The sequence below is a fragment of the Apium graveolens genome, chromosome 6 (genome assembly GCF_009905375.1).
Source record: "Apium graveolens cultivar Ventura chromosome 6, ASM990537v1, whole genome shotgun sequence".
In the NCBI taxonomy this organism is placed as follows: domain Eukaryota; kingdom Viridiplantae; phylum Streptophyta; class Magnoliopsida; order Apiales; family Apiaceae; genus Apium; species Apium graveolens.
The window spans coordinates 50309811-50325517 of NC_133652.1; the positions used below are offsets into that span (position 1 = coordinate 50309811).

At 32.3% G+C, this 15707-nt stretch overlaps 1 protein-coding gene across 2 annotated transcripts; it reads left to right on the forward strand.

Annotated features, from left to right (window-relative positions):
• Positions 1-5336: 5336 nt before the first annotated feature.
• On the forward strand, positions 5337-13900 carry LOC141667968 (uncharacterized). 2 transcript variants are annotated; one of them, XM_074474623.1, is made up of 11 exons: positions 5337-5492; positions 6134-6301; positions 6384-6442; positions 6683-6748; positions 6876-6983; positions 7594-7660; positions 10105-10189; positions 11038-11198; positions 11982-12083; positions 12610-12832; positions 13606-13900. In XM_074474623.1, exons 1-11 carry the CDS (start codon positions 5454-5456, stop codon positions 13737-13739), a joined length of 1212 nt encoding a protein of 403 aa, XP_074330724.1. In that variant the 5' UTR covers positions 5337-5453; the 3' UTR covers positions 13740-13900. The 2 variants fall into 2 exon arrangements, with proteins under 2 accessions (XP_074330724.1, XP_074330725.1); XM_074474624.1 differs by having other exon boundaries at positions 5352-5492; positions 6161-6301.
• Positions 13901-15707: the final 1807 nt, after the last annotated feature.

Here is a 15707-nt window from a genome sequence, read left to right on the forward strand (position 1 = left end):
CTTTCATTAACAATTAGAGCAATTGAACCATCTACAACATGCCCTTGACCAGTTCTTAATGATTTTTTTTGAATCATCTCTAATTTATATGTTTTTAAGATTCGATATAGAACTTCCAGTGTTATTCTGCTTAAGTCTATCCCTTCTCTGATTGCTGAAATTTTCTGTTCCAAATGGTCAGGGAGTAAGCAAAAACTTCAAGTTCACTTCTTCAACTTCATAATATTTGTCATGCAGCTGCAAGTCATTTATCAGCTTGTTAAACCTTTCAAACACATCAGTGATACTTTATTTTGGCTTAGCCATGAAACCCTCATACTGTGAAATTAGTATCCTTCTTTGATTAGATCTAACTTCCTTAGTTCCTTCACAAAGTATTTCAATCTTTTCCCAGATTTGCTTAGCAGTGTCACAGTTGACAATGTTGTTGTACATTACATTGTCAAGTGACTCTATCAATATCAGCTGTAAGCTAGTATCCATGGAAACTTTCTCTTTCTCAGGCTCAGTGTACTCAGAAGGATCTTTTGGAGTATAATGAGCTGGAATGACCATATCACCATCTGTAGATTCCTCAAATTCAACCATAGGAGTGAAGGGCCCATTTTTGAGAATCTGAATGTAAAGTGGATTGGCCATCCTGATAAACAGCAACATTTTCTTTTTCCAAATAGTGTAGTTAGCTTTATCAAAACTAGGAATTTTGATGCTACTGATTTTCTGTGTATTCATTCTTCCAAAATCTTAAATCTGTTTACTTTCAAATTTTGCTATGATACCACTTATAAGGTAATGAATTATACACAGAGGGGGGGTGAATGTGTTTTTGTATTTTTATGCTTTTCTTGAAGTATTTATGGTTTGAACAAAGTAAATATAAATCGTGTAGTGAAATGTGTTAATACTGAAATTAAACAAGCAATAACAGTGAACACGATCTTTCAAAACTCACTTAATTTTATATTAAAATTAAGAATGTTTTGCTACAAAATTTCTAGGCTCTTTGTAAATAAAGAGCTTAGCTTCTTCCTTGAGAGAATACAAGATTTTCTTATCTAAATTGTTACAACTAACAGAGGACCAGTGTTAACTTTATATGATAGTTAACTACTGGTTTATACAGTGTATAATAAGAGATGTTATTCACTTTAGTAAACTGTCACTTGTCATTTTCATTTTAGGAAAAGTATATCTTCCATTTATGGCTTAGCATATCTTTACATATTGTGTTAACTTTGATATTCCTTTGTCAATTAATCTTCACCCTTGATCTTGCACACTCTTCAAGCTGCTTTTTGTAGACTTGTCAATCAAACTGGTTGGATTTTTTGTTGATTGTTAATCTTGGATATTGAACTAGTCTGCAATTTGTACTTTGAGATTTTACCTCGAGATCTCCAGTTAGGCATATAGAGAACTTGACATCTCGATAAATATATTGGCTTATCGAGATCTCTAATCACTCTATTGTTGTTTTGACTTATAGAGGTCTCTGAGTTCTCTATAAGAGAATTTGGCTTGTCGAGATCTCTCATCTTCATATCTTCACTTTGGCTTATCGATATCTCTGAGTTCTCTAGTGACTTATTGACTCTCAGAGTTCTCTAGTCAAATTTGACTTGTCGATAACTCATAGTTCTCTAGTGAATTTTGGCTTGTCGATATCTCTGAGTTCTCTAGTGAAATTTGACTTATCGATAACTCAGAGTTCTTTAATGAATTTTGACTTGTCGATAACTCTGAGTTCTCTAGTGAAGAAATGATTTGTCGATATCTCCAATCTTCATGTCTTCAATTTGGCTTGTCGATATCTCTGAGTTTTCTAGTAGCTTTTCTGAGTTCTCTATAAGTCATTCTGAAGGTCTCGAATGACTTCTCTATAACACTAAATTTGTGACTTGTAGAGATCTTGACTTAGAATATTTTTCTCAAAACAGATTTATTCAACTCCAAGTTTCTTCATAATTCTTCTGAGGCATGATCGTCTTGATCTTCTTCCAGATAAAATTCTTAGGCTTGAAACTGTTTAAAGAAAAAGATTTCAGTCTGCTCTTTGACATTTTTACAGACTTTAAATATTACAAATACAAAATACAAACTAAGATTACAATAAAACTTACTTAGGGTTATCAATTTGACTTAGCCTTGTTATTGTACAGGTATGTCTTGCACAACGAATGTAGACAATATCAGCTTCTTAATTCGACCTCCGACGCTTTGCACTAATTCTGTTTAGGTTTAATGGTAATTGGCTCAGTTTATATTAAAGAGAAAATTGTTAAGTATTATTATATGGGGATGATGAATGAGGATGGTATATATTATGATATTAATCTATTGGTACGTGTTAGGTGGATTATAAATCCCAACCATTGTGAGCTTCAAGCTATTCTTCTTGTGTATTACTTTTTTTGTTCATATAATAACTCGAGGTACGTGAGGTGGTATAAATATGATGGCTGAAATTTAGTTAGAAAAATAATAAAAATATGATCAATCTAAAGTTATTAAATAGTTCGGTACTAGGCCTTACATCATTTGAATAAATAATAAAATAATAACACAAATTTATGACCGAATTGTTTAATTTTAGAGTATTATAATTTAAAACTTATTTATTACGGGCGTTTCTAATTGTTTTAAAAAATTATTTACCTATTTTCACATGCCTAATTATTATAAATTTACAATAAAATATATATTTGATCATATTTATTTAGGCATAAATAAATTTAAATAATATATAATATAAAAAAAATCATTTAAAACAACCGTGCATCGCACATGTTTTAAACTAGTAAATATCAAAATCAAAATGAGGAATATGTATACAAAAAGTAGAATGAGTAAAATAAGCATGTAAAAACCTGGTACAAAACCAAAATCCGGGTTTTTTAACTCTTACAGCTATTTCCACAAACACATGATGTGCATCGCACTGATCTTCCATGAAAGAAAATAAAATCGTCTTATCTGTCGTTGAAAAATACAAGGTTTCTCTCTACTTCCCTCTCTCACATTGATATTGATGTGAAGAAGGGTTCACGAATCAAATATTGGTATAAGAAATAATCTACTTGATTCCTGGAGATATTTATGAAGAAGAAATGTGGTCATTGTGACCCGATTTCACTAGTTTGACCTGCATTTTGATCCGATTTTGTCCAAATCGTGTTCTGCAGGATTCAATCGAATAAGATCGGAATGAACAAATTTGCCGATATATTGGCCGAGTTATCAGCTACATGGCCGATTTCCACAACGTTGCTACGAAGATGAAAGAAAAAACTTCACTTCTAACTGGTTAAGCACTTACACTCTCTTATCTCAGTTTTTGGATTTGACTCTGTAGACGGGGAAATTTGATAGTAACAAAACGTGAGGTACGTCACCGGATCAGATCTATGATAGTGGTTTTTCGCTGAAAAATCAAAAAACATGTAGTGTTTGTGTGTTTATTATCTTAGGTTTGGTGGTGCCTAATTTGCACTCTCAACTTCTAATCTCTTATAATTTGCCTATATATCCCTATTTATAGGGATTCAAAACAACATAATTCTTGAAAAATAAAAAACTTAACCACAAGAAAATCGTTTTCTACTAGTTTTAGGAATGATTGTCGACGAGGCCTAACCACAAGGTCCAAGGTTTGTCCACGACTTCAAACTTCGCGGATAAGGCATCTCCCTGACTGAGGATAACCCACGACTATCAGCTGTTTCTTTAATTCGTGGACGCATGTATAACAATAATTTACCCCAATATTGGATGAATACTTATCCCTCGAATGTGGAGCCCCCACCAGATTACAGAATAAGTGATCATAAATTTTTGGGTGTAAGGTGTAATATGCTTTAAAGTCTTCCAATGAGGACACCCATTGTTAGTAATACATATTCATGACTTTCCCACAAAAATTTTACGTAACAAACATACACTTAAATATAAAATGTGTAGAATTGATAGTATTGACATGGTAAATTTTCTTGCATTTGTTCATAAAGTCAAAAAATAAATGGTAATAACAACTACAACCAACTGGATTATAATCAACCATATCACCTTATTATCTTACTGCATTAATCAAAACGATCAGATAAATCTCTTACCTTATAAGTCATATTATCAAGATCAATATCATCTCACGTCAAATTTTACTGGCAGTCTACTGATATTAGGGCCAAGATTGCGTTATTAACGGGGATACAATAATGTAAGGTCAACGTCAATGAGTTTATTAATTATCATGAATAAAGTTTTTACGGTAATAATTTATGTAGGTTGAATCCCTGCATAACATTCAACAAGATTATTACAATTGTATTGAAGAAGTATGAATAAATAAATTTTAAGATATTACAACAAAAAAAAAGTTTTCATGATCCTTTTCGCCTGAACTTATCCTTATTCAAAATAATCACGTTATTACGACTACCACCTACCTATCATATTCGAACCTTATTATTACCATCATCACCACTTCTATTATCAATATTTGATTGATAATCAGTCTCTATCTAAAATCTTATATCATTATTTATGTTAAAACTCTTCAATTCTTCAATAAATTTATAATCACAACACTGGATTCAAATTCACGGTCGAGATTGATTATCAATCAAAACCTAATTCTTAAATATGTAATTCCCATCTATATATTGAAAAATACGTGTTATATGTGCATAGTCTGATGGAATTCTATTATAAAATGCGAAAAGATATTTAACGAACGGAAGTTGATGAAAATTATTTAATTATTTATAAAATTTAAACCGAAGTCATTAAAATGCATGTTTTGCAAACACCGGCCAACAAATCTGTCGATACTATATTATAATAATAGGGTATAATTTGGTTCAACGGTTATTCCCTAATTTTGGTAATTAAAATAATAGATAAATAGTATTATGTATTTGTTAAACTACCAAATTGTTAAATTACTAGAAATAGTCTACTTATCCTGCTAAACTACTACCACAATTTATCCTTTTATTAAAAAATAAATAAATAGTGTTACATATTCGCTAAACTATTACATAGTCTAATTATTCTACTAAACTACGACCACAAGTTATCTTATGATTTTAATTGTAAATTTATAATTATTATATATTAATATAAATATTTTAAAATTATAATATAACGAAATAAAAAAAATATTAACAGGTGAATTGTACGAGATTTAAGTTAGTAATATATAAAAAAGGAGATGCCAGGTTGCCAAATTGTATCAAATTTTAGATGAAAATAATTGTTTAATTCAATTGTTATTTCTCCCCTTGTAAAACCAACATACGATGTGGACTTACCCTGACAAATAGAGGACCTACACTCGCCATATATATACTTACATTATAGACACACAGGCAATAACAGCATCAAGTCTCTGATTACATTTCACACAAGCACAAACGTATCTGGAGATCTCTCTCTCCGCCTTTAATTCTTCACTCATGGCCGACGAACCTTCCATCACTCGCTGGTCATTTCAGGTATCTTTTAATCTCCGATCAATCCTACACACAAATAATTAATTATTTAATTAATTAATTATTAATGTTATTTATCGAGAATCATTTCGTTTGGCTGCTGAAATGTACTTATCAAGCTCAATTCCAGACACGATATCAGTTTATTATGCAACTTAATTGAACATTTCAGTGTAGTAAATGTTTTAGTGCGTGAATTTAGATTCAATCTTAATTTTATATTTCGCGCGATCACAAGTTCAACTATATGTATGAGTGTGTGTGATTATAGTTAGTAGGATGGTGATGGTGTGGTAGTTTGATTGAGAACTATGCATTTGTATCCATAGGAGAAACTCGATAAATTTATTATTATATTTTTTTCCACTGCCAACATAACAGCCACGATGTATATTTGATCTTGATAGATGAATAAAATTCTATGGACCTATATTTATTCATTTATGGAGGTTTAACTGTCAACAGCGTGTGTACAAACGTGGAACGATAGACAGTTGATTAGTAATTGTGTTTTTACGTGACTAGTATTAATATTTAAGTGTGTACTATTTTTTGTAATTTTCTTTTATTACTGTGGTACTGCCTCGTGTACTGTATATTTTAGTGAATGTTGTATATTTACATTGACTTTTTTCTACATTTAGGATTTTAAGATGTTTTATGATGTGAAGTTTGGGAGGAAGAGAGAGACTGATGGTAAAGATGCCGAGGCTAATGGCAAAGATGTTGCAAATGGAAGTGTAGCATTGAATGGAAATGGACATGTGAAGAACATATCTGATATGGCTGTTTACGAGCAGTATAGAAATCAGGTAGTTTGTATGTGAAGTAAAGATGTGTTTATGTTTTCTGGTAAGAGTTTTTTTTAGTTTTTTTTTTTTAATGTTCTTTCAGAATCAAGGATCCTCGGTGACTAGTAATGGAATTTCATCTGCCGTAATTAATGAAAGACCGTAAGATCTCCTGTCTTATATCTTAAGATTGATTCTTCCTCATCTAGTACACTATACTATATCATTCTGGCTACATTAAATTGTATACTTGTCGTCGTACCTTCCGCCTTTGACCACTAATATGACTAGAAATAGATTGTTTGTGCTGTATATGAGGTTGTTTCTTTTTAAAGGTAACTTGAGTGCTATTTTTATTTTACGTATTCCTAATCTGCTTACATATGATTTTGACATTCTCAGGCAAAAATCTCTTCTTCCTCCTTTTGAATCTGCGGAAATGCGTACTTTAGCTGAGAGTTTGAGTAGGTAAGTGGCACTTCAAGACTTTGCCTCTTGGTGCTTTAACTGTTTTATTGTAACATAATGCATTCATTAAACAAAGAAGATTTCGACTTGTTTGCTGTTCATATTATAATTGTGGTTGCCTTTGCAGGGATATCATTCGCGGTAGTCCAGATGTAAAGTGGGAAAGCATAAAAGGGTTAGAGAATGCAAAGCGTCTGCTTAAAGAAGCAGTTGTCATGCCTATCAAATATCCCAGGTGAGTTGTTCCTGGCCTTGAGTTTACTAGCTGATTTCTTTTTTTGCTATACGAGAGTTGGATTTACTTTTCTATCACATTACTGTATAAGTTGTAATCCTTCCTGAAAATATTTATCTTATTTGATTTAGCAATAAATTAGAATTCCTCTTATTCCTTGGATCTTATAAACGTACTTGATCCTCTAATAGAAATTCTTGAAAACCTTAATATTTCCTCTCTTATGTTAAAAGTATATGGTTTGATAACCAAAGCTGTGTATACATGCTGTGGTTTGAGAATCGGTTAATCTCTTCATCATGTACTGAAATGCAATGAAGTATTAATTCCTAAACAATATGTTAATAGCATTAGGATTGAAACGTTTCCAGCTTCAGAATCTGATATATAAATTGTACCTGAAAGTTTATGAAGAAAGCATCTTAAACTTTATTTGCTAGGGATTTTAGTTTTAATCTTCCTCAAGATTAAGTATGTTTTTTGCAGTCATAATTTTTTGTATTGACCGATGTCTCTTGGTTCTAATTTTACCTAAAACAAGCTAAATATGTTAAATATCTATAGTTGCCATTTTTCGTTGACAAGGCCCGGACTGTCTGTTTTATTACAGCTACTTTACTGGTCTATTATCACCATGGAAAGGAATTCTCCTTTTCGGCCCTCCAGGAACGGGAAAGGTTTGTTGTCTATGTTTTACTTCTATTGTTAATATGAAACTTAAGATTCTCATTTCTGAGTAGTTAATTTTTGCTGTAATTGGAGGGCTGCATATAAATATACTCTCTTGATTTTTGAACTTGTCCATGATTTAATCTCATTTCGATTTGAACAAGGAACTGCTTTTTGAGCATTGCTTTTCTGAAACTTGTACTGTTTTTAAGCAACTTATGTTAGTGTCCATTTAAGATATCCTTCTCCTGGTCAGGAGTAGCTCTATGACTAAATTATAGGATAACTGATGTAGTTCAGTTTCTAGATATAATTTGAGATTACAAATAGTACCATCTAAAGGCCTTCACATCATCTATATCGGTTATTTCAGTCCAAGCTCAAATCCTACATGAACTTATGGGGAACGCGGAGAACTCTTACACACTTTATTAATTAGTTTAGGTATATATATTTACCCTAGAGGGAAATACTGTTTTAATCATACGCGGGATACGAGTTTATTAAATAAGTATTTTATTTCTTAATAAAGCCCAAGTGTTTGCGGGCCTTGGTCCATTAGGTTGTGTTTTAGGTCTGTAATTGAGTCGGTTCATATATAATATAAATTGGGGTGTAGTAATTCGGGAATTAGGGTTCTGGTGGGGTATGGTTTGTCGGTTGAATCATTATGGGTATGCAGGGGTGGTAATCAGGTTTCAGTGGAGGCGAATTGATTGAGGCTATGAACAGTAGCGACGATGAACATAAAATGAACAAGATGAATCAATGCTGTATCAAATTTGGCGCTGATGCGAAGATTCCAATTTGATGCATCACAAATCTACAAAAGAACAATTTATTAAATAAAAACAAGAATAATGACTAATTTGGGTGAATGGACCGCAGAACCACATGTGATGCTCGAATCCATATAACCCTGCTGTACTTGTGTCATGTCGACATGACACGAGTACGTAACCTGAATCAGATTCGTTGGTGGGAAATCGGGCACTTCTAAATTGCCGGAGAAATCAGGGTTTGCAGAGGAGATTCAAGATGAAGACTAGATAATAGAGAGATGATAGTATAGATGAATAATTAATCGGCTTAAACGTAGATCTCTAATTAAGTGGCTCAGTATGAAACCTGTACTATTTACTGTCCATATTCATCTACTAATATTTATAAAATTAAAGATTAATAATGTGTAGTTGTATGTCAAAACATCTTTAACGTACGTAGTTAAAATATCTCTTTTAACGTACGTAGTTAAAATAACAGAGTTAAACAGTTTTTTAATATATAAATTTCATTTATTAACACTAGCTTAATTATTATATATATTAAACAATTTTTTAGAATTTTTTTAAAATCTTTACATTAATTAATTAATTTAATTGAAATGAAAATTGCGATGTCCAAATCGGAGAGTCGAAGCCTTATGAAACGGGCCCCTGGGTCTTTAATTTTGAAGTTTTTCTGAAGTTCAAAGAATCTGACACCCCGATCCATGTCCATGTCAGATCCTTCCTGAAGAATCTGAAATCATAGGAACATCCTCTACCTCAAAGGTTTTCCGACGGATAAAATCTATGGATTGCAATCCATGGAAGAGAGTCATTTTAATACGTAACGATATTTTCAATAAACAAGTTTAATTTAATACGTAGGGAATACATGACTTATATGGAATAGAAAACCTGAAACACAACCCAATGGACTAAGACTCACAAGCAATTGAGCTTCTTTTTAGATTAACTACTTGTTTAATAAACTCCTAGTTCCACATATAAAACATATCGATAATTACATTTTTTCCTCTACGCTAAATACGTAAACTATTTTTACATATAACTTCTGTTCCCCTTTGATTTAAATGCTATATTTATAACATTTCTTAATTTTGATAATCTTTTTACACCATAGTGTTCAATAATGTCTTCATGGGTGTAGGTTTTTTGGCTACCATCTTGTTAGCTTCAATTTCTGTCAAATACTCTTGACCCAGGACTGAGTAACTATTGGGATTACTTTTTTTTTTTACTTCAATTTTCTAAAAGTTTTTAGATTTTCTATTGCCAAGAAAATTATTTAAAAACTGCGTAAACATGTCCCAAAACCTATGAAGAAAGAAGGGACGGTTCAATTTTGTTGAAATGTTTTCTAGTTTTCCTGAATAAATATTTGTCTTTTTTGTTTGAAAGAGAAAACTGTAGAGAGTATAATATTCCGAACCAGTTATTCAAATTCACCGCAAATAAGAAAACCATGTTTTCTAGCTTTCCAAGTTTTCGATTCGAAAAACAGAAAATTTGATCCCTTTTTTTTTCTCCAGTTACTTTTAGAAAATTATATGAAACAACAGATGAAGTGCAAAGGCCATGTACGTCAATAGTATTACTTATGTGGTGCACATTTTCATTGATTATGTTTAATATATTTATGCTATTTTTAATTTCTTATGTCACAGACAATGCTTGCAAAGGCTGTTGCAACAGAGTGCAACACTACATTTTTCAACATTTCTGCATCATCTATTGTTAGCAAATGGCGTGGTACGTTGCAGAGCGTCAATACTGTGTTGTAGACCATGGGTATTAGTGTACAAGTACATGCATAGAGTGTTAATCTTTAAAAAAATATATATATTCTTCCTTTGTGTTGCATGTACACTTTGTTCATTATATATCTATAACTATATCAAGTGATTTGGTATCAGCAACCATATATAGTACATTTCAAGTAGTATTTCAATGGCATGAATATATGAATTAAAAAAATTTAAAACTTTGGATATATATCACCTTTTTTTTGTACTTCTACGTATACTGCTTTGGTTCCTCCAAGGATATGTTAGTGCCCAAGCGGTCACGTTAATACTTCCCAGACTTGAGGAGTACAGTCTGATCATGCATCCATGAAATAAAAGCCAGCATTCTGTGATATATGAATAAGTTAATAAGCAGGGTAGTCTAGATACTGGGATGATATTTATGAACTAGACATGGTGCTTAGGTTGATATTGCAGTTCTAAAGAGTATCTATTGATAAAGTAATTGCCTTTTTTTCCTAAACAAGTAATTGCGTTATTATTGTGAAGAAGCTAAATCATTATGATTTTGATTAGTTAAATATTAACTATAGAAAAGGCTTAACATATTGTGTTAGAGATTGCAGAAATATTGTATAACATGAATAATGGGTCATATTTGGCGACAGTAACTACTGGAGTCAATGTTACTTCCGCTGCATCATCCTATGCCTCGCCCTGTGTAAAGACTGTCCTTTGTATACTTAAAACTATGAATACCAATCTCCTGTTGATGTTTGGCTATAAATTTAATTATTTAACACAACAGTATAATAGTTTTATCTTGTTTCTAATCATCATATGGCATGACAGGCGACTCAGAAAAATTGGTGAAAGTACTCTTTGAGCTTGCTAGGCATCATGCACCTTCCACCATATTTCTTGATGAGATTGATGCCATCATTACTCAACGAGGTGAGGCACGTAGTGAGCATGAAGCAAGTAGGCGACTGAAAACTGAGCTACTCATACAGGTTATAATTTTTTCTTCAAGTGCTCCATTCTACTTATTGATTTATATATTTACCAAGATTTTGAAATTTGTGATGTAGTTGCATTCAGAATGTTAGTGATTGGAGCATTCCTGTTCTAGTGTTATTTTTTTTTTAATTTTATTTTCAGAAGTGCTTTTATAGAAACCCTTAGGCATTTTATATATATAGATGAATTCTACCCACTATGTTTATGAACATCAAGACAGAAAATTATCCTGATGGCTTTATAGTCCGATAGCTTTGAAAGATTTAAGACATCATTTTATAGGATAGGAAACATGAACAGTAATTTAATGATTTTTGAAATAATTCAGTTTTCATTGCTTGCTGTAGAAAACAAATTTTTCTGTAGAATATTAGGAGTCCTGGCTCCAATATTCTAAACCTTATGCATAGGAGATAAATCCGCAGATTTGCATGCGATATTGGGACAAGCTTAGTATCCATTTAATTTCTAATTAACGTAATCTAACCCACTTGCAACTAAATTTCGTTGTTGTGTACGGGGAGCGCTTAATTTTCTGCCTAGTCCCAATTTAATATTGAGAGTCAAATTAGCACTGGTACATCATTTGTACTCTTATTTATTTTAAGTTGCAATAATCTACTTCTCATTTGAATGGCGTTATTTTATGAGTGCTTATCGATAACATCTCATGTAGTAGAGTATATACATTTCCAAATTAAATTGTTTCTAATTAGTACATCTGTAGTAGCATAATGCTTCAAGTTGCAAGATTTAACATGTGGATTAGATTGCAGATGGATGGATTAACAAAAACAGACGAGCTTGTCTTTGTTTTGGCGGCAACTAACCTCCCTTGGGAACTAGATGCTGCTCTACTCCGGCGTCTTGAGAAACGGGTATCATTCTAGTTGGCTACTCTATGTTTTGTAATGATTGTTCATATTCATTAGAAATGTAAGTCAATCCAAAGACTTATGTATTATTGCATCGGATTGTTAAGTACTTTTGAGAAATTTGTTCATTTAAAGCACACTAAAAGAAATTGTTCTGATTACAAGACTAGGATTAACAGTCTTAGCTTGAATTTACCTGCCTTTTGCAAATATTGTTTAAACACATGCATCTCAAATCATTTGCTGCTAGCAAGTATATACTATTAGTTACTTCTATTATAACATTGAGATATTGTAGAAACCCAAGGGCGTTGAAACTCTTCTTTGGTCACAAATGCTATTCACTTCTTCATGGTTTAAAGATTTCAATGTTTGCTGTCCTTTACTTTGTTACTACATTCTTCTTATCCGAAAGTAAAACACCAGCGTGTTGAATCTAATTGGCAGCACGTGATGTCATAATATGAAGATTGTTTAAAATTAAGCGCACTATCTGCATCTAACACGTCTTTTTAAATTTTGATGCAAGATCCTTGTACCACTTCCTGAACCAGAAGCAAGAAGGTCCATGTTTGAGGAATTATTGCCTCCTGCACTTGATGAGGAGAAACTCCCATATGATCTAATGGTCGAGAAGACAGAAGGCTATTCAGGTTCAGATATACGGTTAGTGTGCAAAGAGACTGCAATGCAGCCCTTGAGACGATTAATGGCATGTTTGGAGGAAAAGCAAGAAGTGGTGCCTGAGAATGGTATGTCATTTTATAGATCATGTCTGAGAAGTTTAGGATTTTGAATCTGAAAAAATGCCTATGGTTGCCTATGGTTAAAAATGACAAGTACAAAATTACTGAAGAACAATATAGACATACTGTAGCATATAATTGATAGCTAGGAAGCAGGGTGCGGCACCCACCCATCATACTACGCACCCGATACGTTCAGGGTGCAGGGTTGCGCTGGGATGCGGCCGGATAAGTACGGGATACGCCAGCCGTGTCCCAGTATTTTACTGCTCATTCGTGGGGCTAGCTATCTTCTTGAGCCCATGCCAATTGGAAGTAATTGTGTCCTGATCCATATATTTGTGATTTGCATCACCGGTTGTGATGTTGTTAGAAAACCAACTCAAGATATGTTACCTGCATAATCAAGTACAATGCGTGGATAATTGGGATTTTATTTTCGTATGAACAAACAAGCCTTTTACTTCACCTCAAAGGCACAAAAGATCAATTGATTATGCATATATTTCTAGAGTTCAGCAGTGGTCAGATAAATTTACTCTACATAGCCTCTTTGCATACAAACTGGAGACGGCGCACATGGATATTTTCCTTTTTGGTTTGATTATCGTTAATTAATAGATTTTCAAGTACACCCATTCCTTCACTAAAACTCAAACTAGAGTTCTTCATCTGATCAACTAGGCTGGCCTACATGCCAGTGTTTACATTTTTAAGTTTCGCCAAGTATTTGTTTGTAGTCAAGAAGTTCTTCGAATTAATATTTCCTTTGCACGCAGAATTGCCAAAAGTAGGACCCATCAGACAAGAAGATATCATGGTAGCTCTGAGGAATACGAGGCCCTCTGCTCATATGCATACTCCTCGATATGAGAAGTTTAACAATGACTATGGCAGTCAGCTCCTTCATTGAGACCACTGGTAGATCCTCACATGTGATTTTTTTTTCATCTTTACCGATCTGGCTGTCATTTTTTAGGCAAAAGTAACATTTCCCTTGTTTCTGCTTGACCTTGTGAATATGTAGATTCTCAATTATTTTTGTAATAATTATCAGTTACTTTTCGAGATCAATTTGTGTTCTCACCTTCATATTTATGGTCCTCGTCAGCAGTTACTGAAGAATTTTATTACTATATTACAATTTCGAATGACCATCAAACGTCTCTAATTATAATTTATAATATCTTGATAAGATATGTACACACTATAATATAACATGTGCTATCTATGACACTATTTGTATTGTATTGTATTTTAGCCGAGGACACTTGCAAAGAAGGTTCTATATGATATGCCTATATATATCTGAGTCTTACAACGCTGAAACCCTCTTTTAATGAAAATGGAGGGGGTGGGTTGAAAAAATTGAAATTATGTGGAGAACGTATTTTAATTCTGTGCAGTATCAGAAACCATCTTGTAATGAAAATGGGAGGATTAGCTGAAATTATGGGTGCGAGGGCGTATTTTAATTATGTGTTTTAAGAGTTTTTTTTATTAAAGCAATCTCCCTATATATAGGTTAATGGTCAAATAGAAATTAACCTTGAAATAAAAATTAGAAGCCATTTATAAATAACATATTTATGTTTTTATTTTACACAGCCTCCCGCCCCTGATAAGTGGTCTATTGATGTATCTCCCCTCCCTAGCTTCCCACCTCTTTTCCCGCCATTCATACTTCATCTTGATCAAACTTACTCACTCATTTTTTCCCTTCTCCTTCTTAATAAATTAAATATATCTCATGCCGAGTAAATTACTAAATTCTTTGACGAACAAGATTGATGAGATCATAAACCTATGTAAAAAATATGTAGAAAATATATGCTCATGTATGTATCTCATATATAATATCTGGTAATTTTTTATAATACAAGTTGGTGATTTGTGTTATATAATTCATTAATTATCGACGTACGATTTAGTGATTAATGTGTAGATTTGATTATTAATTTCATAAAATTTGGTGTTTGTATTCATATATTAAGATGAAATTTTAGATTTGATGAGATTTATTGAAAATTGGTGGTTGTTGGTAATTGTCAATGATTTTATATTTGATATATCCCCTCTTATTTCACAATAATCGTTCAAAAGTTTACTCACCAACACCTTTACGACATGTACATTCAATTCCGATCATTTTCATCATTTCATATTATACAAGTTAGTGATTTCTGTAATATAAACGGTGTTTAAAGATGAATCGAAGAGTTTAGTGTTGGGTCATGCTGGCGGGCAGAGATAGATCGGAGACGATGACGGAGATAGATCGGAGATGATGATGGAGGTAGATTGAAGATGGTGCATTTGATTGACTAGTTGTAATGAAAGATGAAAATAATGATCAGAGATAAAGCATGTGTATGTACTGTTACTGTATATTTATCAAGCGGACATTTTTTTAATATGTAAATGTGACTCATTTAATGGGCTGGACCGTTCTAATTAAAATGGAGGATTAGCCTGATTTCTAGTTTTCATTATAAGACTGTTTATATTTAAAACGCCCATATATATATAAAACATTTCTTTGGAGGTATAATTGTTTCTCAATTATCTAAACATATTACTATTTTTCGTATCTTCAATATAAATACAAGTTTAAGATAATTACATATTACACCCCTCAAGTATCATGAAAAAATAAATTAGGCCCGAATTCTGGGAAAAATAAGTTACATTCCCTTAACTTAAACTTTGATAATCACTATACACCCATTATCAAAATTTCGTTGAATTGGGCAAGCTGAAACTGGAACTTCAAAAAAAATTTAGTTTTATAGATTTATATTTTCAAAATATTAATAAAAATTGATATTTTAAGTATATCGGCTATTAAATATTAAATTTTAAATTTTCAAATGACATTATT

Excerpts from the sequence above, each read along its gene's own strand:
- LOC141667968 (XM_074474623.1), top strand. The coding sequence starts at position 5,454 with ATGGCCGACGAACCTTCCATCACTCGCTGGTCATTTCAG. Across the intron at positions 6,443-6,682 it reads GCCGTAATTAATGAAAGACC|GCAAAAATCTCTTCTTCCTC; the intron begins GTAAGATCTCCT and ends TGACATTCTCAG. Across the intron at positions 12,084-12,609 it reads TCCGGCGTCTTGAGAAACGG|ATCCTTGTACCACTTCCTGA; the intron begins GTATCATTCTAG and ends TTTTGATGCAAG.